The sequence below is a fragment of the Spinacia oleracea genome, chromosome 3 (assembly GCF_020520425.1).
Source record: "Spinacia oleracea cultivar Varoflay chromosome 3, BTI_SOV_V1, whole genome shotgun sequence".
Lineage (NCBI taxonomy): Eukaryota > Viridiplantae > Streptophyta > Magnoliopsida > Caryophyllales > Amaranthaceae > Spinacia > Spinacia oleracea.
In genome coordinates, this window is record NC_079489.1 from 11391709 (window position 1) to 11416814 (window position 25106).

General features: G+C 36.8%; 3 protein-coding genes and 1 long non-coding RNA gene across 7 annotated transcripts; 2 read left to right on the forward strand and 2 right to left on the reverse strand.

Moving 5' to 3' along the window:
- Positions 1–698: 698 nt before the first annotated feature.
- LOC130469399 (uncharacterized) lies at positions 699–2100 on the reverse strand. Its single transcript, XR_008929923.1, has 2 exons — positions 1769–2100; positions 699–1226 (listed from the first exon to the last, which is right to left on the reverse strand). It is a non-coding gene; the product is annotated as an uncharacterized lncRNA (long non-coding RNA).
- A 227-nt stretch (positions 2101–2327) lies between these two features.
- On the forward strand, positions 2328–4266 carry LOC130469398 (2-hydroxyisoflavanone dehydratase-like). The gene has a single exon (XM_056838686.1). The coding sequence runs from the start codon at positions 2592–2594 to the stop codon at positions 3618–3620; it is 1029 nt and encodes a 342-aa protein (XP_056694664.1). The 5' UTR covers positions 2328–2591; the 3' UTR covers positions 3621–4266.
- Positions 4267–7928: 3662 nt separating this feature from the next.
- On the forward strand, positions 7929–15792 carry LOC110788896 (uncharacterized). Of its 3 annotated transcripts, XM_056838683.1 has the most exons (26): positions 7929–8184; positions 9027–9230; positions 10055–10147; positions 10287–10504; positions 10737–10842; positions 10962–11063; positions 11156–11215; positions 11314–11392; positions 11620–11767; positions 11910–12033; positions 12147–12327; positions 12621–12649; positions 12844–12992; positions 13194–13296; positions 13494–13589; positions 13678–13730; positions 13812–13935; positions 14045–14107; positions 14202–14261; positions 14351–14512; positions 14594–14667; positions 14741–14834; positions 14926–15062; positions 15139–15219; positions 15300–15405; positions 15493–15792. In XM_056838683.1, exons 2-26 carry the CDS (start codon positions 9057–9059, stop codon positions 15562–15564), a joined length of 2688 nt encoding a protein of 895 aa, XP_056694661.1. In that variant the 5' UTR covers positions 7929–8184; positions 9027–9056; the 3' UTR covers positions 15565–15792. The 3 variants fall into 3 exon arrangements, with proteins under 3 accessions (XP_056694661.1, XP_021849219.1, XP_056694662.1); XM_021993527.2 differs by lacking the exon at positions 10055–10147 and having other exon boundaries at positions 7933–8184; XM_056838684.1 differs by lacking the exons at positions 7929–8184; positions 9027–9230; positions 10055–10147; positions 10287–10504 and having other exon boundaries at positions 10738–10842; positions 10948–11063.
- A 1616-nt stretch (positions 15793–17408) lies between these two features.
- Positions 17409–20437, reverse strand: LOC110788899 (heterogeneous nuclear ribonucleoprotein 1-like). Of its 2 annotated transcripts, XR_002533469.2 has the most exons (3): positions 19925–20361; positions 18479–19581; positions 17409–17936 (listed from the first exon to the last, which is right to left on the reverse strand). XR_002533469.2 is itself a non-coding variant. In XM_021993530.2 (2 exons), exons 1-2 carry the CDS (start codon positions 20144–20146, stop codon positions 18598–18600), a joined length of 1206 nt encoding a protein of 401 aa, XP_021849222.1. In that variant the 5' UTR covers positions 20147–20437; the 3' UTR covers positions 18252–18597. The 2 variants fall into 2 exon arrangements, 1 of the variants encoding a protein (XP_021849222.1); XM_021993530.2 differs by lacking the exon at positions 17409–17936 and having other exon boundaries at positions 18252–19581; positions 19925–20437.
- Positions 20438–25106: the final 4669 nt, after the last annotated feature.

The following is a 25106-nucleotide window of genomic DNA, read 5'->3' on the forward strand; positions in this document are numbered from 1 at the left end:
GAGCCATGTGCAAGTACAAGTGAATACGAAGCTATACAAGTAATTTTTTGTATCATTACTATTTTAATTTTCAAAATAATTGTAGTATAAGTTTGATCCTATAATGACCCTGTCCAATAAAGGCCATGTCCAATAAGAGTCCTGACCAATAAAAGCCCTATTAACTTGACCCTAACCCTATATCCATTGGACTACCCTGTTCAATAACCAGGCCTACTAGTAGTAAACTTGTCTATCAGTTTACATTTAGTCAGCTTGATCAATGATATACTACTATACTAGTAAACTTGACGTTTATCAGAATCATTATGTTGACAGTGACTAAAACATAGTCGTAATCCTCAAGCTACTATGCCGTGCAAAAATCTCGTACATTACACTAAGTTGACTTATTCAGACTACTAGTCTATGGGACTAATTGACTATAAATATCCTACAAATCCATAAAAGTTTGCACTCTGTCAAAAAGAAGGGGCAAAAAACTGAATGATAAGCTTCAAAACCCATTACCTCATCTACCAGACCATGGTAACACGGTCGAATCTCCGCACATCAACTGCTATTATGTAGTCTTCTAAGATCTCTAAAGGAGAGAACCAAACCAAACATCTATCAATAAACCAAACAAAGGGGATCTAATTATGAGGCATGATTTCACCAACTAACTACGAAGAATCAACTACATAACATTAAGAAAATAATGTAATCTCAGTGATATATATATCATATATGATACTCCGTTCGAAACACCGTGGAAATACAGTGAGCTTAAATCACTAATCATCCTCAGGAGTCAGGAGACTAAGAAGAAGTAACCTCTATGGAATGGAACTACTATGAAAACACTACTTCGGTTAGAAAAAGTTGTAGGCTACTTCGACTGCCACAATCAGCCATAAATGATAAACCATACTTGTCTAGAACATTAGTCTTTCTATTCCATTATGACAATCTAAACTTATTTTGTCTAAATTTCCTAACCAGGGAAGAAAATATCCTTAATTGAACTCGACATACCCGGATAGAGACCAAGTTACAAGTTCCCATCAGCTCTTAAACAACTTGATAGAAGATTAGAACCGAAGAGAAGGTGCTTGGGTTGATCAGTCCCACACAATGCAATCTCTCATCAGAAAACCGATTGGATGTGTTAATGGTCCCATCGCAAAGTTGCATTTAGCTGTGTATAGCATAGCCCCCCTCACTTCAAAACTCGAGCAGCTCTCCTGTACAACACAAGGGCAAATGCACGGAGAAAATGATTATGCCATGCGTTAAAGCTTCAACTACCACTACGTTATCTCTATCCATTACGAACTGATCAACCCAACTTGTCTACAGCTCCAATCTCTACCAGTATGAGAAGCTTGATTATATCCTTGTCATTTCTACTTCACATGTAAACACAAGGTAACTACAACAGATTCATGCTTGTTCAAATGCACATAAGTTTTCCTGCTGACCAAAGATTCATTCGGGCTAGTAAAAGGAACAAACAACTCAGTTAAGTGCAAACAAGATATCAACCAAATAGACAGACATAATACGAAGTAAGCTTTTACAGCTTAAACACTATGGAAGTAATAGTAGAGCAGTAGTAACAGCGAATAAACATAAAAACAACACACCAGATAGATAACAAACTACACTCAAATTGACATAGTGAAAAAGAAGCAACTAGTGCTCCAAAATCTAATCATTATTAAAAGGCTAGCAAAGCAAGATAACTACTGCAAAGTGCAAACTACTGGGGAAAAAGCAAGCCAACCAGTCCAACAGCATGCTTGAAATCCAAACAAGCAATCCCCTTAGCCACTTGGAAGGACGAGCTTCTGTGGTCATCGATGACTCAGCTCGGAGCAGATCAGTAGATCACAGTTACTGCACTTATCGAGCCCCACCATATCCGCCACCATAACCCATTTGAGGTCCATTTGACTGAGATCCATAACCTCCAGCCCCGTATCCTCCATGACCATTTGAATCACCATAACCCCCTTGCATCTCTCCACCACCGGCAGAGGCATTGCTACCAGGGGCACCTCCTGCACGATTTCCTACACTACCATATCCATCTCCACCACCATAATTACCATATCCATTTAAGTTTAAGAAATTCTCCTGCCATTTAAGTTATTAAAATTCCGGCGAATCACTTGTTCGGGATTGATTGTTCAGTAACTTGTTTTTTTATGTACCAATATGACCAATAACATCGGATCACCTTTTAACCTATCGGATCACCTTTTAACCTACTCTGTATCTGTTAAAAGCCCCTAATATATAAACCACGTTAGTAGATATTTTTTCCAAATACACGGCCAAAATTGACCTCACAATAAATTCATGAATGTCATAGTTTTCCACAAGCAAAAACGTCAATTGTTAAACCAAAGTTTTTTGATCTTTCTAAAAACCATTCGTTTGGAAATTGGAATTTTCTTAGATAATAATCACCATAGACGAATGTTATAGGGATTTATTAGGGATTAGGATTCTAGTCTTGGTTGAATGTATTAGGGATTTAGGGGTAAATTCCACCATTTTTACATTATATTTTCCGTCAATCCCCATCCTTAAACCAGGAAACCATGGATGATGATTCGAGTCGTAAGAACGAAAACGGAGACCCAATCGTCAACAATTCACCATTAATCCGGGTTTACAAAAGAGGCAAGGTAGTCTACACTCATCCTATCCCACCATCTCTGGATCCCAAAACTGGGGTGAAATCCAAAGACATTACCATCTCCTCTACAACAGGTGGCGTCTGTGTTAGGCTCTTTAAGCCGCCTACCAACTTAAAAAATCTCAACTACCAGAATAAAATACCAGTTTTGTTATACTTTCATGGAGGTGGCTTTCACTTAGAAAGCACCTTTTCTGCTACGTATCACAATTACCTCAATGCCCTCGCCTACGAAGCTCAAGTAATGGTTGTCTCCGTTGAGTACAGGAAAGCCCCTGAACACCGTCTTCCTGCTGCGTATCATGATTGCTGGAATGCTCTCATTTGGGTGGTCAGCAATAATAATAACAATAATAATAATAATAATAATAATAATAATAATAATAGAGAACCATGGCTTGAAGAAGAGCATGTAGACTTGTCTAGAATTTATTTGATGGGTGATAGCGCAGGCGGTAACATTGTTCATTATCTAGCATTGCGAGTAGGGATTGAAGAAAGTGAGTTCTGCATTAGTGGTATCATTTTGGTGCACCCTTACTTTTGGGGAGAAAAGCGGATTGGTGATGAGGGTAGTAAACTAGAGTACCTGTCAATTTCAGGTGTTGCAGATAAAGTTTGGGAACTTGCTCGTCCGAGTAGTAGTTTTGGAGCTGATCATCCATGGGTCAACCCTGGTAATGACCCGCGGTTGTTGAGACTTGGATGTAAGCGTGTACTGGTATTTGTTGCACAGAAGGATTTCTTTCGAGATCGTGGTGTGTTCTACAAGGAGGCTTTGGAGAAAAGTGGGTGGCAGGGGATAGTGGAGGTGGTAGAGTCTAAAGGGGAAGATCATGTCTTTCATTTGCTTAATCCTTACTCTGTTAACTCTGCTGATATTATGAGAAAGATTGTTGCTTTCCTCCACCCTGCACATTGTAAACTCTGAAGTCTCAATCTTGAGAAAAATCTGTTGTTCATTACTGATACTGTATTTTTGGTTACTATGTTTTGTGTTTCGATTCAATTACTGAATCTCAACTTTGTGTTTGTTAGTGGTAATAGTAGTAGATCGATATTCCTAACTGTATGTTGAATCTGCATGTTGTACATTTGACTAGTAGAATCCTTTGTCACTACCAATAGTTGTTCGAATTTCGAAAGACCCCTTGAAAGTATCTGTCAATCTGAAGCCAGAAGTTTGCTGTTTGACACTTGTACCAGCTCTTAAGACTTGTATAAGATCTCAATTCGCATCAAATTCATCTTTGTCAGACAATGAGCTCTAATATGAAATCTGTTCAAAGTTATCTGTGAATCTAAAGCCTGAAGTTTGTTGTGTGACACCTCTAGCATGTCTTAAGACTTGTTGTAATTGGATCTCAAATCGCATCAAATTCATCTGTATGAGGCTATCAGCTTTAATATGAAATGCAAGTTTATGTAAATGAACTGCTCCTATAGACTTTAGTGTTTATGGATAGAGAATACATTATACTCCACTGTTTTTCAGAAACAGGCGACTGACTGTAATCTGTATTAGCACTCAGCAGATTGATTACATAATATCGTAGTACGTACTACACTACTACTGGATGAACAGATGAGTTATTCAAAATGGCTCTACTTAAATTATACAAAGAGGTCCAAATGGGATAGATAATGATTAATGAATGAGTATTTTGTTAGGATTAAACAGAACTAGTCATAGGTTGAAATGTTGAATGTTGAATGTTGAATGTTGAATGTTGAATGTTGATGAATGCGATTGTCAGAACGGCGTTGGGCTTCATTTGCGGGGTTGGCCTGGACATGACATGAGGCGGCTTAATGGGCCGTTGAAAGGTGTAATTGCTGGCCTGCTGGGATGAGCATTGACCAAAGCATCTGCATGTAGGCAGCACATTTATTTGTTACCTGGAAAACTGCAAATATTTTCAATAGAGTGTTTTCGGACTAGTAGTATTGCATTATGTTGTGTTTTTGTTTGGGGCTTGATTTGAGTGATTTATGATAGAAGATGGCTCATAATTGCTCCCTAAATTTATAATCTTGTTTTCGTATTTGGACATGATTTTTCCCACTTTTCCATACACTCGACATTTAGGTAGTAATTTTTTTTTTTTTTTTTGATAGGATGGTAGTAATTAATTAAAATAGTTAAAGTATGATTAATGGTTGATTATGATATAATTAGTGATAAATTGGCCGTAACATGGGCTAAGGTAGTAATTGACAATAACTAAACATTTAGTTAGTAATTGACAATTTTTAACAAGTTAGGTAAGCTAGGTAATTTGCAAATTTTCCTAAAATATATATTAAAAAAAAAAAAAAAAAAAAAGTGAATTTTCTATATTTATTAGAATAATTGAATTATATTTACAAACTTTGAAAATATGTTTTATAATTTTCAATCCATATCTTTCTTATTAGGAAAATTTGATAATATTAATCCAACATTTCGCCGATTTTCGTTTATTAAGCCCACCAACGACATATTTTTTAATAATCGGATCTTTTACCAAACTAGCTACTTTTACAATTTTATTTACCAAAATGACTACTTTTAAAATCTACTCCGTATTTCTCAAACTAGCTAGTACGTATAATTTATTTACCAAAATGACTATTTTCATTTTGTGGCAAAAACAATTAAACTGGTTTTGTTTGGTTCATTCTTAAATATAGTTAACCGGTTTTTTGGGGGGTTTATTTATCTTTTATTTTTGTCTACTTTTGAATTTGCCCATAAATAATTTAAAATGTTGCTAATGATGGTTTAATTTTTATACATTCCATATTTTTTTTTACCCATTTTAATATTTTAATTATGTTTACTTTTTGACAACCTAAACTCAAATGGTGGGCAAATTTATATTATGCATGATTGTTATGACGCATCATCTTCTCAAGTTACATCATTGCTACCTATTTCTTGCTCCAATTATAAGTTAATTATCAATTAATTATTTTAATACTCAAGTCATAGTTTCATACTTAATAATGAGAAATTACAATAATTTAAAAAATAAAAAAATATATAATTGGCTACAATAAGATAGTGGTCTGACTTGTAGGGATAATAGACGCAAAAATTTGAACTGTTAGGCGTCTTTATTGCACGCGCTAATCTTCTCCTTCACGTCACTTTCACATATACGGTTTTAGAGTATGTTAAATTCTTGGTTGATCGAGTTTGCCAAGAAAATTCGTTTTAACACAACGAATTCACGTATCTAAGAGATCAAATTAACAATATCCGCAACAACTGTTCAATTAATTTTTTTTATATTCGTAATATTTACGAGCAAGTCCCTATAAAAAAACTTTTGAAGTTGCTAAGAGGCTAAAAGTATAAGTAAATCGTCAATCGGTTCAATTCACTATTAAAAAAAATCAAACCGGTTAACTATGTAAAAAAATTAAACCGGTTCATTGGTTTCAAAAAGCCCAAACCGATTTATTGGTTTTTAATTGAAAGTCAAAAGAGTAGCTAGTTTTTTTTTAAAACAAAAGAGTAGCTACTTTGGGAAATATAATTTAAAACTAGCCGTTCTGGTAAATAAAATTTAAAAGTAGCTAATTTGATAAAAGATCCTTAATAATCCCACAATTACTACGCAATAACTTTTATTTCAGGTGGCATATCAAGCTAATTTGACAATTAACTTGTCGTTAGTGTTGCTCGTTGCTCTAACTACGTAGTACGTAGTACTCTGCAGTCGTTTTGATATGCAAGAAAAATCTTTGAAGCAATGCAAACATAGAATAGTATTTTTATTTTGTTTTGACAAGAAGCAACTTGGAATAGTTGTTTATAGACAATGGGATCGGACACCAGAAGCGCAACGTGGTGCTACATTTGTCACTTAATCTTTTGTATTTTCATTGGATGAAATGACATAATTTCGCAAATTTGTGGTTTGATTTGTGCTAAATTGCTAATACAATCTCAATGACCCAACATGTACATTAGAATACCTTATTTCCTCAATCTAAGTTGGTAAAAGTAAAGAAATTTCATTAAGGCATGGCAGTATTTCAGCCACAGAATTTCCGAGATTAGAATAGTGTATGTGAATTATTAAGTACTTGTACATAATAGTATTTCCACATGTGGAAATCCGTGACATCATTAATATTTTGATACTCCATTTGTTTCGAAATAATGGAGACATTTTACCTTATTACGCTTGTTAATGTAAATGTTAGGTCATCAATATCTCTAATTTTGTATTCGTAAAATTTATAAAAAGTTGATATTCCGAATGTACATATCGAGACGAATTAAACAAGATCTCACACGACTATATTTTTCCTTATCCATAAATCACAAATGATGGTCAAATTGAAATTTGTGAATAGTGTCAAAAGATAAAGTGTCCCTATTATCAAAACGGAGGTAGTATCTTTTTCTTTGATTTGGCGTTGCACTAGCAGTCGGCAGAGCTAGAGCAGGGGCGGAACATCGGGGGCCGGCGGGAGTCTTGGCATCCAAATTCCATTTTTTTTTTTTTTTTTTTTTGAAAAATCTAGTTAACAAAATTTTGAAATTTTGAAAAATAAGTAAATTTTCTTACTTGTTCACCCTAAATAAGGTATAACTAGTATGTAACCCGGACGTTGCCCTGAGTTTTGACTTTTATTCGGGTTTTTTTAATAAAATATGTGCACGTAGAGATGGTGTCATCATCAAATTACGGTGGTGACATAAGATTAGTGGCCGATCAACAACCTCCCCGATTAAACCCCACATCCAAAAATTTAAACAAAGTCGGATCATTTTTCATCAAAGTAATAATTGTACATTTATGAATTAAGTAATCATTCATTTTTTTGCATTCACTTTTATTCAATTTATTTTTTATTGTAAAAAGAATATATAGGATTATATAGAAAGATATTACATAAGTTGTAGTTGGTTAAGATGGTAAGAAGTGTAACTTTTAACAAAGAGGTTTGGTGTTCGATCCTTGTTATACATTCTTCAAAACGTCGTAGATAAGTCTTCAAAACAAATCCTAAATCCTAAAAGCCCATTCAAAATTATCCCTATAATGCAATTGAGACCTAGGAAATGAGATTGATTGACTAGTATCCATCCATATGAAGTTATGACATACTCCCTATGAAGTATAAAGTTAAACACGACATAAATTTGACCCGGCACTTTTTTTTAGCGAAAAATCTCAAAAGGACACTAGAAGTTGGCGTCAATAAATACTTCAAGTTTACATTGTCCAGCCCGAATCCTACATACTCGATCCAAACCCGACAAGCCCGACCCTTGATATAAAGAGCCCAACATTGTAGTGTAGACCCATCCCATATGCACAGAATAATGTCCTATAAAGCTTATCTTTTCCCTCCATGTCTTTCATTTTCCTGTGTAAATTCTTTAGATTTCTGCACACCACAAAACACTTCATTTGGATTCCCACTCTTATCCTTCAACAACATTAATCACACTGCATTTTGCTAATGCTCTGAAGCTATTACAACCTTTTAAGGTAATTTATATTCGACATTGAATTTTTTTTTTTTTTTGAGAAACTAATTACTGTTTTCAATTACATGTAGAATTGTAGACATAACTGAAGACGATACCGAGTATAATATTTGGTCATATTAAATTTTTATTAGTTTCCGCATTTCTGATTTTTGTTTGACCTGGTTTTCCGTCATACCATCTTTTATAAGAATTTGTCATTAAACACGTGTAGTACATACTTTCTCTGTCTGATTTTAGTTTACAATCTTTACTTTTTCAACTTCATTTTTGCAATGCAAGGGAATATATAGTGAATTATATTCATACCTGCATTTTCAGATATGATTAGGAGAAAGTGAGGATTGTTTATGCACAAGGATAATTGGTTAAAGTCAAGTGGATAAAGTTTTCAAAATAGAAATGTTGCAGACTTACAACTAAAATAATATCCCGAAATAAAACCTTGTAACTAAAAGAGAACTGAGGAAATATGATACTTGAATTTGTGGCTTTTTTTTACTTAAAGTAATGACCCTTAAAGATGTCTCTTCGAGTTCAATTCCTTTTCTTTCTTGAATACATTATCCTAATAAAGTAAATTTTAAATCCATTATTCATACCAAGTATAATGAATTGGACTACTACAAATTATATAGTTAACCATGTTTAAGTTCTTGCCTTGGCTCTTTAGAAAATTTTCTAAAATTTATCATCTAGGATAACTACGTTACTTTTTAATAAATAATTGTTAGGTATAGGTATGTGCATACAAAATTAATGCGTGTTATCATATGTAACAACCTTTGGCAATGTCTTACTTGTGTTTAATCATGAATAATTTGTGTTCTCGGATTTGTGTAGGATATTAAAAGGAGAAATTAAGAAGAAGAGATGAGAGTTGCAGTAGTAGGTGGAGGAATAAGTGGACTAGGAGCATCATATGAGCTTGCAAAAGCAGGAGTGAATGTGGTGTTATATGAGAAGGAAGATTATTTAGGTGGACATGCCAAAACCGTTCATTTTGATGGCATTGATTTAGATCTTGGTTTTATGGTCTTTAATCGGGTAATACTCCTTTTCTTTTAATTTTCCCTTTTTTTCACATGTTTGCGATTTTTTCCTAAGTTGGTAACTTGGTAAGATGAATGATTCTATTGGTTTTGACCTGTTATGGATATTCCTAGTTGGTTAAGACATTTGAGATTGGAGAGAGACAGATAAAGGAATCCTTACTCCAAAATAAGTCACCACACAACAATACATATGAACTGGACTGGAAACTGATTTAGTCACATCCCTTGTGAGAGCATAAAAAATCATGCTATACTCAAATAAGCGTGTTAAAATCAGTTCCCATATGGACCTTACTATTACGCCGTAGATCAAGATCAACTGCTAGTAGGTTGAGATTCTTAATTTGGACAAGCGAATTAAAAAGTGGCAAGCTTATTAGTTCATTTGAGTTAAGTTTACTCAAAAAGTGGCATGACCAATAAGGCAAATTGGTTGCCCAAACTCGGCCCAATTTTAGATGAGTCAGGCCCATCTAGTTCTAACATGATTTAATAGATTATGAAGACTAAACTAATCCAAATTAGCTTCATTATAATAAGTAGAGTTCTAGAGTTATGTTAATTTGAATGCTAAACACCTTTTCCTATAAGACTATGCCTAATGATATACTAATGATGTCTTGGCCTAGTGGTTAAGACTGAGGGCCTGTGTTCGATAGGTCTCAGGTTCGAATCCCCTCACCCCATTTATAATTTATATTGCTCTTATGGCTCATCCGTACCAAAAAAAAAAACCTAAGCGAGACAGTCTTTTACAAAAATTTGTAGTTATGAAATTAGTAGAGTTATTTCTTACAAAGACCAATGTTCTTATAGGAAACTAAGAAGAGTAAGAACATAGCACAAGTGAGGTTGGATTCTAAAAATCAAGCAATAGGATTAGCTCACTCCGAGTTATATTTCTTCGATGTGAGACTCAAACTTCAATGCAGACCTCAGTGTTTCCTACTTGATGAAGAAGACTAAAGTTTCGCTATATGACTTCCTACAAGTTACAACGGCTCCTGTCCCATTATCTAATTGCTGAAATAATGTGATGAATGAGCAGGTTACATATCCAAATATGATGGAGCTCTTTGAAAGCCTTGGCATTGAAATGGAGAGCTCTGATATGTCATTTTCTGTGAGTTTAGATGAAGGCCGCGGATGTGAATGGGGAAGTCGAAATGGATTGAGTGGTTTGTTTGCACAGAAAACTAATGCAGTTAATCCATACTTCTGGAAAATGATCCAAGAAATCATCAAGTTCAAAACTGAAGTGACAATGTAAGTCATTGTATCTTTTCAATCTGACTTCAGTCTGTATGCTTGTTAAGAGGAATATGAATGGATATATGCGGCCTTGTTTGGCAATTGATCAGTAAAATGAGTTTTAATCAATACAAAATCAGTTATAATCAGTAAAAATCAGTATTATTCAGCATCATTTCGGTTCTGTTGGGAAAAGAACATGACCTTAAAGTCTTTTCCACTTATGGCATTGACAACTCTCTTTAAGGTACCTTGAAGAGCTTGAAAATAACCCGGACATGGATCATACTGAAACTCTAGGCCATTTTATCACATCAAGAGGTTACTCTGAGTTATTTCAGAAGGCTTATCTAGTAAGATTCACAAAACTTTTCATCAATTGTTTCTGTCTGTAATTCTGTAAATAAAATATGCTCATAATAATTTTGTATTCAGCATGTTAAACTTGATGAACAAAGCTAAACATTTGTAGGTTCCAATGTGTGCTTCAATCTGGTCTTGCCCTTCAAACACAGTGATGAACTTTTCTGCTTTCTCCATATTTTCCTTTTGTCGCAATCATCATCTACTTCAGGTTCATTTCACCCACCATTTGTGTTGTAGCTATGTATTCTTCCGTGCCTTTCAGATTAAACTGATCAGTTGTTGAACATTGGTTTCTGACAGATTTTTGGCCGTCCACAATGGCTTACTGTGAAAGGGCGCTCACATTGTTATGTAAATAAGGTCTCATTCTAGCTTTCTGTTCAATAAGCAAAGATGTAACTTCTATTGTAGTTCTTATAATTACTTATCCCTTGTCTGCTATAAATGGTATCTTACAGGTTAGGGAGGAGTTGGAGGTTAGAGGAGTTCAAATAAAAACCAGCTGTGAAGTGCATTCTGTTTCAACTAGTGATGAAGGTGAGTTGTTTATGGCCGTCTAGTCGATCTAGATATGAATATACAAGCTCTAAAGTTTTGAAATGAACAAAACCAGCTTGCTTAATACTTGTCTGTATGACTGGAGGTTGCATTTCATACAAACAACAGTAGATCAAGCTCATGGTATCATCCTTATATTGTTACTTGAGAATTGATGGTAATTAAGGAAGCCTGTATTCTAAATTCATGGATCAACACTTTTGCAGGTTGTACCTTGTCGTGTAATGATGGTTCAGAAGATAGATATGATGGATGCATTATAGCTTCCCATGCACCAGACGCCATAAGAATACTAGGAAAACAAGCAACATATGATGAAACAACTATACTTGGCGCTTTCCAATACATATACAGGTTCAGCTCCTTCTCTTTACCAGATGAATGACACTGCTTGTGATCGTGCTCCTTTCTCTGAAGTGTGGACCATAAGATGTTGAAGCTGATGTTTCCTGTATTTACTTATTGAAATCAATGCCTTTGTACTTCATGTTGACAGCGATATATATCTCCATCGTGATAAAAGTTTCATGCCCCAAAATCCAGCAGCGTGGAGTGCGTGGAATTTCCTGGGGAGCATAGACAACAGACTGTGTTTAACATACTGGCTAAATGTACTGCAGGTGCATGTTCTCTCTATCAGATATTTGAGTGGGTTCATTTTGTAATGATCTTTGTATAATTCATTCATTTTTGTGACTATACCCAAATGATTCCTTGGTTTTTGTGTATGCAGAATATTGAGGATACCAGTCTTCCTTTCCTTGTGACTCTTAATCCACCTCATCAACCAGAAAACATGTTGCTTAAATGGAGAACTGGTCATCCTGTACCCTCTGTCGCGGCAACAAAGGCTTCCCTTGACCTTGGAAATATTCAAGGAAAAAGAGGGATATGGTTTTGTGGAGCATATCAAGGTATAGCTCAATTATTAGATTGTAGAATAATACTGAGTGTAATGCATGCTTCTCTTGATGCAGTCGCCTTTTTTCTGTAACCATAAAACAGAAGACCATAATTGATTTGCTTCCATTTCGAGTATCAATTAACAACAAAATAAGTTCAAATTCGATACTTTTCCTTGTCAGTCTCGGAAAACAGTATTTGACTCCTTTCACTGCTCAGACTGGTTAGGACTCTAAGAGTAAGGATATGTACTTGTTTACATTTCAAGTCAGTTGTACTTAAAGTTTCCTTTCCCTTACTTCAGGTTATGGCTTCCATGAGGATGGGTTGAAGGTATAAATCTCTCTGTTTTCTTTTATAAGAATTTCTGTATTCAACATGAAAAGATTTAGAACAAGTAGCAAAACCTAATACAGCACCGGCAGATCCCTCTACAGTACATAATATGCTCTATGTTGTTCTTAGTGTACATAGGTGATAGGTGAACTAGTTGAGTTTCTGAAGATGTTTTAGTTGTTATTTTTCAGGCAGGCATGGTTGCTGCACAAGGTGTGCTTGGAAAAAGCTTCAACATCCTATCAAACCCGAAACAGATGGTGCCTTCTCTGACAGAAGCAGCAGCCTGTCTTTTTGTAACGAGATTCCTCAGGGGATTTATTACTGCTGGTTGTTTGACGTAAGCTCAGTTCCCATTTCAGACACAAATACACCTCAGTTTTACAGTTTTCTTTCTATTTGGCATTCATCTAACTTACTATGACAACATCATACTCACTTACCAACTCTTGTTGAGGTTGAATGTCACCATAAATCTGAGCTCTGAAATGCTTATTACTTGTTTCTTTTCAAATATAACCTTTTCTTTGAAATACAACAGTTTATTGGAGGAGGGTGGCACTATTCTGACATTCGAGGGCTCGAGCAAAAGCTGTCCTCTGAAAGTCGCAATAAGAGTTCACAGCCCTCAGTTTTACTGGAAGGTCTGCTTCTTGATTTTCTTGTGCTATGCGATCTCTTCTATATTACTCCCTCCGTCCCACTGCCTTAGACGAACTACTTACTAAAAGTACTTTTAACTTCCAACTGGGACATATTCAAACTGGCAAATGTTAAATTTCAACTAGGACAGAGAAAGTAGCTATCTATAGAACTGATGAGCTCAGATATCTTGTTGCAGGTTGCTACACAGGCAGACTTAGGCCTTGCAGATGCATATATTAATGGAGACTTTTCCTTTGTTGATAAAAATGAAGGTCTTATGAATCTTTTCATGGTAAATTAGGATGCTTTTTGTTCAACTGTCCAGATAATACTATTAGCGAGTTCCTTCTAAGTTCTTGCTTGGAAAATTTCTTATGCAGATCTTTATCGCCAACAGAGATTTAGCTTCTGCTTCACAGACTAACAAGAAGAGGTATATTCTGCTTAAAATGATAGCATAACCAATTCCTTGAAAATATCACTTAAATATCAACTTTGTTTCAACTTTGTTCAGGGGTTGGTGGACACCAATGCTTTTTACTGCTGGTATTGCCTCTGCAAAATATTTCTACCATCATGTTTCTAGGCAAAATACACTTACTCAAGCTCGCAGAAATATTTCTCGCCATTACGATTTGGTATGAGTAGTTGGCTAACCTGTTGAACAGATTTCAATGCTATTCTGTTTAGTATGCATGTATATATCTGGCTTCTTCTGATGTTTTTGCGTCAATTTTTCAACTACAGAGTAATGACATGTTTTCCCTCTTTTTGGATGAGACAATGACTTACTCCTGTGCCATCTTTGAGGTATTCTATGTTTTTAAGCATCAAAACATAAACTATCTAGTTAACATGTCCGGTTTTCAACTGTTCTTTTCCCATAATACTCAATAATTTACAGTCTGCAAATGAAGACTTGAAAGATGCACAGATGAGGAAAATCTCTCTTTTACTCGAAAAGGTAATTTTCCCTGTTTCTTGCATTCTCATAAGTCATAACTAGTTCACTGTGACCCCAACCGGCTAAGGTTTACCTGTAAATTAACGTAGGCCAGGGTAGAGAAACATCATGAAGTGCTTGAGATTGGGTGTGGTTGGGGTAGCCTTGCTATCGAAGTTGTGAAGCGAACTGGATGCAGATATACTGGCATTACACTTTCTGAAGAACAACTGACATATGCAGAGCAAAGGGTAAAAGAGGCTGGTTTGCAGGTAATTTAGTTGGGAATGTATCTTTAACTCTTTACATAAAACACAGTGCTTCTGCTTCAATCTAACGTGAAATTTTCACAGGATCGCATAAGGTTTCTTCTCTGTGATTATCGACAATTACCAGACGCCCACAAATATGATAGAATTATCTCCTGGTGAGACCTTAAGCTCTTTTTCTTTTCTCTTTTTTTCCCCTGAAAAGTTCTGATTCGCTGTTTTATTGCACAGTGAGATGCTTGAAGCTGTAGGGCATGAATTCATGGAGGAGTTTTTCCATTGTTGTGATTCCATCTTAGCAGTTAATGGTGTTCTTGTCCTTCAGGTAATGTCAAAAAAAAGCTAACTCTGCAATCCGATCAGACTTCCTGGTTTTTCATGTATCATGCTAAGAGTTGTAATTGTTTCCTCTTCAGTTTATATCAATACCGGATGAGCGATATGATGAGTACAGAAGAAGCTCAGATTTCATTAAGGAATACATTTTCCCAGGCGGATGCCTACCTTGCTTGAGCCGAGTAACATCAGCAATGACTGCTACGTCCAGACTTTGGTACGTGCAAGTGAAATACGAAATATAAAACACGCGAGTTATTTTGAGAAATTTACTATTGGGTTGCTTTTTGCAGTGTTGAACACATAGAAAATATTGGGATACACTACTATAAAACACTCAGATGTTGGAGGAAAAACTTCTTGGAGCATCAGAGGTTAGTTGGTTAATCAGTTCATCAGTCAGCTCGCACCTTTGGATAATACTGCTGATTTACTGCTATTTCTGAATCTGCAGCAAAATTGTTTCACTCGGATTTGATGAGAAGTTTATCAGAACGTGGGAGTACTACTTTGACTATTGTGCAGCAGGATTCAAGACACGGACACTAGGAAATTACCAGGTACTCTTTGCAAAATCTGCGTCTCTTTTCTTGATGTTTCATTGACAGTGTATCAGTATTACTTACTCGAGGTCTGGTGTAACACAGATTGTTTTTTCACGGCCTGGAAATCTAGCTGCATTTGGTGACCCATTCGCAAGCACACCCTCAGCTAATTAAACGCTGGAGAAGTATTCAGCTGATCTACCTGTTGATTGTTGGCAGCAATTTTTGGTTTATTTTTCAATCGTTATTGCCACGATTTCTGGCATTCTATATTTTTTCCATTGATTAATCTGATTATGATGGCCTAAGTTGATCGTTTGGATGTCAAAAACTGATCTTAAATCTGTTGATAATGGCATATAAATTTTTTTGCAGAGAATGCAGTGTATTTTGTTATGTTCATCTGGTATGGTATTGTTGTCATTGATTGTAAATGCTAAAATCTATTACTGTATACTAAAACAGACACCAGGAATTACACATGTCACTTCCTGGTGAAAAAAATTCCCGCCAAAACATTTTGTCTTTCTTTCAATTATTTTTTCTATATTTTTTGTTGAAAAAGATTATGTACATTTGATTAAAATATTATCATTTCTTATTTATTTTGTTTTTAGTATAAATTTTTGGTTGTAATTTTATTTCTCTAAAAATAATACTCCTTATTTATGAAATTCTGTCAAGATATTTTATATTCCGTAGTACTTTCTTTTTGAACAATTTTTTGTTAGTTAAATATTTTATTAAAAAATGATAAAATAATAAATTTAAAATATCCGTGCATACGTCTAATCCAGTGACCGATAATTCGATACCCTTGAGGCCTTCCTAAGCGTAAACTAAACCGTTAACCATGTCAAGAAAATGAAGAATGCTCCCCCGGTAAGTAAACCCTGTAATTATGAGTTAGCTACTTATACTGCAACATTCATCTGCGACAATGACGGCAGTTTTTAAGAATGAAATTAAAGGGAAGAGTAGTTGCTATCACGTCATATGATTTTGTTGCATCTCAATCATACAATGAATTCTAAGGCGACAAAAGAACCTTGGAACTATGTAAATTACATTATAAGATACCTAAATATGATTAACGAAACAAACCCAACCCCACGTCACATGTTGAAAGTGATATACTAGTAGTTAGACCTGGTTATCGGGCGGGTCGGGTCAGGGTCGGGGCGGGTCAAAAGAGGGTCGGGTATTAAAAGGGTCATTTTTAGCGGGTCGATAATGGGCAGGTCAAAAGCGGGTTGCGGGTCAATAACGGGTCATTAGTGGGCGGGTCAATAAACGAGCAATGAAAAATGAAAAACAAAAGAGCCATGTGCAAGTACAAGTGAATACGAAGCTATACAAGTAATTTTTTGTATCATTACTATTTTAATTTTCAAAATAATTGTAGTATAAGTTTGATCCTATAATGACCCTGTCCAATAAAGGCCATGTCCAATAAGAGTCCTGACCAATAAAAGCCCTATTAACTTGACCCTAACCCTATATCCATTGGACTACCCTGTTCAATAACCAGGCCTACTAGTAGTAAACTTGTCTATCAGTTTACATTTAGTCAGCTTGATCAATGATATACTACTATACTAGTAAACTTGACGTTTATCAGAATCATTATGTTGACAGTGACTAAAACATAGTCGTAATCCTCAAGCTACTATGCCGTGCAAAAATCTCGTACATTACACTAAGTTGACTTATTCAGACTACTAGTCTATGGGACTAATTGACTATAAATATCCTACAAATCCATAAAAGTTTGCACTCTGTCAAAAAGAAGGGGCAAAAAACTGAATGATAAGCTTCAAAACCCATTACCTCATCTACCAGACCATGGTAACACGGTCGAATCTCCGCACATCAACTGCTATTATGTAGTCTTCTAAGATCTCTAAAGGAGAGAACCAAACCAAACATCTATCAATAAACCAAACAAAGGGGATCTAATTATGAGGCATGATTTCACCAACTAACTACGAAGAATCAACTACATAACATTAAGAAAATAATGTAATCTCAGTGATATATATATCATATATGATACTCCGTTCGAAACACCGTGGAAATACAGTGAGCTTAAATCACTAATCATCCTCAGGAGTCAGGAGACTAAGAAGAAGTAACCTCTATGGAATGGAACTACTATGAAAACACTACTTCGGTTAGAAAAAGTTGTAGGCTACTTCGACTGCCACAATCAGCCATAAATGATAAACCATACTTGTCTAGAACATTAGTCTTTCTATTCCATTATGACAATCTAAACTTATTTTGTCTAAATTTCCTAACCAGGGAAGAAAATATCCTTAATTGAACTCGACATACCCGGATAGAGACCAAGTTACAAGTTCCCATCAGCTCTTAAACAACTTGATAGAAGATTAGAACCGAAGAGAAGGTGCTTGGGTTGATCAGTCCCACACAATGCAATCTCTCATCAGAAAACCGATTGGATGTGTTAATGGTCCCATCGCAAAGTTGCATTTAGCTGTGTATAGCATAGCCCCCCTCACTTCAAAACTCGAGCAGCTCTCCTGTACAACACAAGGGCAAATGCACGGAGAAAATGATTATGCCATGCGTTAAAGCTTCAACTACCACTACGTTATCTCTATCCATTACGAACTGATCAACCCAACTTGTCTACAGCTCCAATCTCTACCAGTATGAGAAGCTTGATTATATCCTTGTCATTTCTACTTCACATGTAAACACAAGGTAACTACAACAGATTCATGCTTGTTCAAATGCACATAAGTTTTCCTGCTGACCAAAGATTCATTCGGGCTAGTAAAAGGAACAAACAACTCAGTTAAGTGCAAACAAGATATCAACCAAATAGACAGACATAATACGAAGTAAGCTTTTACAGCTTAAACACTATGGAAGTAATAGTAGAGCAGTAGTAACAGCGAATAAACATAAAAACAACACACCAGATAGATAACAAACTACACTCAAATTGACATAGTGAAAAAGAAGCAACTAGTGCTCCAAAATCTAATCATTATTAAAAGGCTAGCAAAGCAAGATAACTACTGCAAAGTGCAAACTACTGGGGAAAAAGCAAGCCAACCAGTCCAACAGCATGCTTGAAATCCAAACAAGCAATCCCCTTAGCCACTTGGAAGGACGAGCTTCTGTGGTCATCGATGACTCAGCTCGGAGCAGATCAGTAGATCACAGTTACTGCACTTATCGAGCCCCACCATATCCGCCACCATAACCCATTTGAGGTCCATTTGACTGAGATCCATAACCTCCAGCCCCGTATCCTCCATGACCATTTGAATCACCATAACCCCCTTGCATCTCTCCACCACCGGCAGAGGCATTGCTACCAGGGGCACCTCCTGCACGATTTCCTACACTACCATATCCATCTCCACCACCATAATTACCATATCCATACCCACCAGAGGCACCACTAGGAGATTGACCAGTAGGTCCACCGCTTCCTGCACCAGCAGCAGCCCAAGGACCGGCACTTCCATACCCAGCTGCACCATAACCAGAGGCAGCCTGTGCATTCCAAGAACTCCTTTGGGCACTCGAAAGGTTAGGGTTTCCATAAGCAGCACTTGCAGGACCACCATATCCAGGATTAGCACCCCCATATCCGCCATACCCACCATAGCCCATACCACCACTGGCAGGCCCGTATCCATAACCAGCTGCACCATATCCAGACGAACCATAAGATGGAAATCCACCTCCAGCAGTCTGAGGCTGCATATATCTATTAGATTCCATTCTACCGTCATAAGCATTCTGACCACCACCAGAATTATAACCACCACCACCACTGCCACGACTACCCATACCAGGGTTCGCATCCTTGGGTAAAGCACGCTTCACCTCAACTTGTTTACCACTCAAATCATGAAAGGTGGTCTGTAAAACTCTATCTACTGCATCCTCACTGTCAAAAGAAATGAATCCAAAACCTCTAGGTCTCCGTGTATTCTGATCATACATTATAACTACATCAGTAACACTACCAAAGTTCTCAAAATACTCCCGAAAGCTCTCATCAGTTACTGTAGGAGGCAACCCCCCAACAAAAATCTTCTTAGTCCTGAAGTTTCCCCCTCCACCTCCGCTCCTACCACCATTGCTGTTTCCACCTCTTCCTGAGTTCTGCTGCTCTTCTCTCGACATTGCCAGCTTTGCCTCAACCTGGATTTAAACAAAAAGGAATTCCCCACAAACTTATACAAAGGAAACAACTAAAAGAAATCATCACCATATTCATAATACATTAAAACAACGAAATGTCAATCAAACATGAAATCATAACATAAAGTTTCATTACCAAAAACTACAACACCACCACAATTTCAACCTTGAACCTAAATCTAGCAACTTCAATACAAATTCAACAACATGACAGTATGACACCCAATCCAAAAACAACAAAATATCATAAAGCCCTTAAATATCCATTAAATTCAAAACAATAAATAACACCCCAAATCAATGAAAAGCAAAATTAATCAAAAAAAAATACAGTGGGTCTTACAGGTCGGCCATCAATGGTGTGTTTCTCCTGAAGAACACGATCAATAACAGAAGGATCTGAAAAGAGAACAAACCCAAAACCTCTAGGTCTACCAGTAGCTTTATCTCTCATAATATTAGCCTGAAAAACATCACCATATTGCCCAAAATATTCTTTGAGCTTTTCTTCGGATGTTTCCCATGAAATCCCACCTACAAACAGCTTTCCTTGATCTGAATCCATGTTTTTGCTGCAAAATTCGAAAACCCTTTAGAGTTTTACCCCTTCTCTCTCTCTTCCTCTCTCCAACTTAGAATTAATTGATGGGGTTGTTGAATTTATGATGGAAATTGGAGAGAGAGTTTGGAGAGAGATGAGAAGAGGGATAAGGGTTGGAGCTGCGGAGGGTTTGGAGGAAAGGGGATTGGGGAAATGGAAGACTGTGTATGTTTGCTTATTGAGTGAGATTTGGACGGTCAGGATTATTTTTTTACCATTTTTTATCTTTTCTTTTTGGTTTGAGATTAATTAGAGTAATTAATTAGGGATTTAGGATTTTAGGGGGAGTTGATGCTTTAAGACAGCTGGAGCTCGAAGTCCATTGCTGACCGAGTGTCTCCCACGTGATCTGCACAAGTTTGCACGTGAGGTGATCTTTTGTAAAATTGTCTTTTTTTAGCGCTCCACCTAATAAATCATGATTAGAGAAGAGGCAGGCGAAATCGAGGGCACAAATTCTTATTTACAAAGGGGTACAATAAAAATATTGTACACCGGAGTAAAAGTTAACTCAAAATGTTTAAAAGTTAAGCTTATATATGTAAAAGTTATTTATTTCAGTGATAAATTTTTTCATTTCAGTAAAAATATATTTATTCAAAACCACTAATAATGTATAAAAGTAATAATTTAATCATTTCTATCAACACTTTTTTTACTAATATAAAAGTTAATCAAAACTAGATTAAAGTTACGAAAACATGGGTAAAAGTTATCTTGGTGTACAATAAATTTATTGTACACCTTGTGCACACAAGACCTTTTGAATCGAGGGTGTCATGGAGTCATGGGTTAGGCAGGATTTGGTCGAGTTTATGTTCTACTGTGAGTATCCATACACCCTCACAAATATTTATTTTGAATTAGCTAAAAAATTCGGGTGAACACTTGAAAAGCATATAGGCATGCTTATGAGCGAGTCGAGTTCGAGTTTTGCTAAACTCGACTCGAACTCGAATGATGGAGGTGCAACTCGACTAGCTCGAAAACTCAAAAATTCAAGCTCGAACCGAACTCGAAAACCAAAATTCAAACTCAACTCGGACTCGAACTCGAACTCGAATCGAACTCAAATTCAAGCTCGATTTCAAACTCGAATTCAGCTTGAATTGAGCTCGATTTCAAACTCAAACATGTGTTTACATTTAATTGATGCCATTTGCGTTTCTTAGCATCTTATTATTATAAAAGTGTTATTTAAAGATATAATACATAATTCATAACAAACAACCAACAACTTAATTGAATTAAACACAGGAAACAAATATCCTGTAAGAAATATAACGTTATTGAAATCAAATAAATAAGAGAAATTTAATAACTTTACTTGATTGATAATCTCCGGATTACAATGATTGTGCCGTGGTATGAAGGCCACTGACTTAGAAGCGAATTTCGCCACTACCGGTACAGGCTCTCAAGTGACGAACGCCCCCCAAGGTTAACACAATCCTCCTCTAAATTCGTGCACCCGAACTTAGAAAGTGAAACTGCTCAAGAACTGCTCAGATCTCTAATAGGGTTTAGGGTTTGTGTTTTTGGTGTTTTGTGTATTTTGTGTTTTTTGGGTAATCTCGTGTATTGTGTATATGTTTAGACGGAAGTGTCGAGCACCCATACACCCGTCAAATTGCCAATTACTGACTTTTAATTAAGAAAAGATGTGGAATTCTTATCCTAATTCCTTTAATAAAGAATTAGAAGAGGACAAAAGAAAGTGAGGTAAGAGTCTTGTAATTTACAAACTCTGACTTTGTACAATTTGAGGAGACACGAATTACTGGGTTTAATTTCTTCCTTCACAACAGTTAATCCCACGGCCTCCCCGCGGCTCAACAGACAAGCCACACCTTGGCTGTGACATTAACTGATCTTCATCAACATAGTATCTTTGCATTACGACCAACATTCCCCCACTAATGCAAGACTTAGAGAACTGAGCAGTAAATAATAGGCTTAGTACTTAAATGTTAGTATCCAAAGGTTTGAACTAACACATAGTGGAGTGGGGTGTTTAACGGTCTAGAGAGTGTCCAAAGGATTGAACTCCTAGATTATTAAAGTAACCCGACAACACGCACTTTACCTTAAGAGCTTGAGCAATTCCTCGATAACACAGCCGCTCATCTTGGGACTCTTAGTGAACGCTCTAGAGAGATATCCCATCACTCATAGAAGGAGGCCATCCCTTCACATTCACCGTAGGTGTTCCGCGAACATTAAGAACATTTAAGTTCAACCTTCCATCTATAAAACTCACCGGTCATCTCACGACACCACTAGCTCGAGTGGCCTATGTCTGTGAGGCTAGTTATATAGATCTTCTCACGACACCATTAACTCGAATGGTCCCGGTCTATGAGGCTAAGCAAAGAAGTACCGTATCTACAGAGCATCTCATGACATCACTTAGACAAGTGACCTCGGTCTATGAGGCTAGATACATCCAGAGCTTTTAACTCACATACATCATCCCTTTCGGGATGGCTCACCACACGGGTTTAGTATCTCTCAAACCCATACCTCTTGATGAATCAAGTACCTTCCTTCTTTCCAACCCCTTTGTAAAAGGATCCGCCAGGTTCTTCTCTGTTCTCACATATTCCAGAGAAATCGCACCATTCACAATAAATTGTCTTACAGACTCATGTCTGACACGAATGTGTCTCTTCTTGCCATTATACACACTATTCTTTGCAACAGCTATGGCTGCTTGTGAATCACAATGAATAGGTACAGAAGGAGTTGGCTTACCCCATAATGGAATGTCTGCTAACAAGTTTCTCAACCAATCGGCCTCCTGCGTCGCAAGATCTAAAGCAATGAACTCCGACTCCATGGTAGACCGAGCTATGCACGTTTGTTTAGATGACTTCCATGAAATTGCACTTCCACACAGGGTAAAAACATACCCACTTGTTGAGCTCACCTCATCACTGTCTATCACCCAGTTCGCATCACAGTATCCTTCGAGAACCAATGGAAAACCTGTAAAGTTTAAACCCCATTCCATGGTGCCTCTAAGGTATCTCAACAGATGTTTAAGAGCACTTCAGTGCTCGCCGCTTGGATTATGGGTATAACGACTGAGTCTACTTACAGCAAAAGCAATGTTAGGTCTAGTGCAATTCATCAGAAACATAAGACTACCAATTACCTTGGCATATTCCTCCTGAGAAACACTCGTTCCATTATTCTTGAACAGATGTTTGTTCGGATCACACGACGTCCTCACGGGCACCACATCAAAGCAATCAAACTTCTTCAAGATCTTCTCCATATAATGTGTTTGAGACAACATGTAGCCCTTGTCGATTTTAGTGACTCTCACACCAAGTATCACATCAACCTCACCCAAGTCTTTCATCTCAAATTTTGAGGACAAGAAGTTCTTAGTTTCATTTATGGCATCTATACTAGCACTGAATAATAGCATATCATCAACATATAAGCATATAATCACACATTCAGTACCAAACATCTTTGTGTAGACACACGCGTCACTGCCATTCACCACAAAACCAAAACTAAGAATAGTGTTATGAAATTTTTCATACCATTGCTTCGGTGCCTGCTTCAAACCATATAACGATTTTTTCAGTCTGCATACCTTATTCTCCATCCCAGGAACTACAAAGCCAGGGGGTTGCTCCATGTAGATTTCCTCCTCCAGATCTCCATTTAGGAAAGGTGTTTTAACATCCATCTGATGAACAATCAAATTAAACGCAGATGCTAACGCAAATAAGATACGAATAGTAGCTATCTTTGTCACAGGAGAGTAAGTATAGAAATAGTCAACACCAAACTTCTGAGAGAATCCTCGAATCACAAGTCTGGCCTTGAACCTTTCAACTGAACCATCAATCTTCTTTTTCCTCTTGAAAATCCACTTGCATCCTATGGCCCTACTCCCTTTCGGGAGCTCCACCAACTCCCAGGTTTGATTTGTCAAGATAGATTCAAGTTCACTATTGATCGCTTCCTTCCAGAAACTCGCATCAACGGACCTCATAGCTTCTTCATAGGTTTTGGGGTCATCATCTACTACCTGTAGACACACCATTATTTCATCCAAACCATCCATACTTTCCATCTCCGCGAGGAACGCTGTGAGAAAGTCAGTTCCAAAACTTATTTCTGTCCTTTGCCTTTTACTTCTCCTAGGTTGCATTTGATTGTCAACCATAGGAAAAGTTTCAATATGTTTTGCAGAAGGTCCAGCCTGGGAAGACTGTCCTGCAAGAGGGGTAACAAAGGAAGAATCATTAGCAACAATGTTATCTTTCAAAGGAAATACCTGCTCAAAGAACTCAGCATCACGAGCCTCGCATATAGAGTGATCATCAAGTCTCATGAACCTGTATGCTGCACTGTTCTCCGCATAGCCTACCAACACAGTATCAAATGTTCTCGATCCTACAGTAGGCCGTTTGAAAGATGGATAACCTACTTTTGCCAAACACCCCCACACCTTCAAGAAGCTTAGGTTAGGAGCATAACCCTTCCAATACTCATACGGAGTCTTGTCCAGCTTTTTGTGAGTGACCCTGTTCAATACAAAGTTTGCAGATAGCACTGCTTCCCCCCACAAGTTATCAGGAAGACCTGAACTCAAAAGCATTGCATTCATCATTTCTTTCAACGTTCGATTCTTTCTTTCTGCTATGCCATTCTGCTGAGGGGTGTATGGAGCTGTCACTTCATGAATAATGCCTTCCTTCTCGCACACTTCCTTCAGAAATGTAGACCCATATTCTCCACCTCTGTCAGACCGTACCCTTTTGATTTTTCGATCTAACTGATTTTCTACCTCTGCTTTATACACCAGGAACTTGGATTCTGCTTCATCTTTAGACCTTAAAAGGTAAACCTTGCTATACCTTGAAAAATCATCAATGAAAGTAATGTAGTAGCGTTTTCC

Coding starts and splice junctions, on each gene's coding strand:
- LOC130469398 (XM_056838686.1), top strand. CDS start 2,592: ATGGATGATGATTCGAGTCGTAAGAACGAAAACGGAGACCCAATCGTC.
- LOC110788896 (XM_056838683.1), top strand. CDS start 9,057: ATGAGAGTTGCAGTAGTAGGTGGAGGAATAAGTGGACTAGGAGCATCA. Junction 12,650..12,843: donor TCCATGAGGATGGGTTGAAG/GTATAAATCTCT, acceptor GTTATTTTTCAG/GCAGGCATGGTTGCTGCACA. Junction 14,668..14,740: donor TATGATAGAATTATCTCCTG/GTGAGACCTTAA, acceptor TTTATTGCACAG/TGAGATGCTTGAAGCTGTAG.
- LOC110788899 (XM_021993530.2), bottom strand. CDS start 20,146: ATGGATTCAGATCAAGGAAAGCTGTTTGTAGGTGGGATTTCATGGGAA. Junction 19,582..19,924: donor ACACCATTGATGGCCGACCT/GTAAGACCCACT, acceptor GTTTAAATCCAG/GTTGAGGCAAAGCTGGCAAT.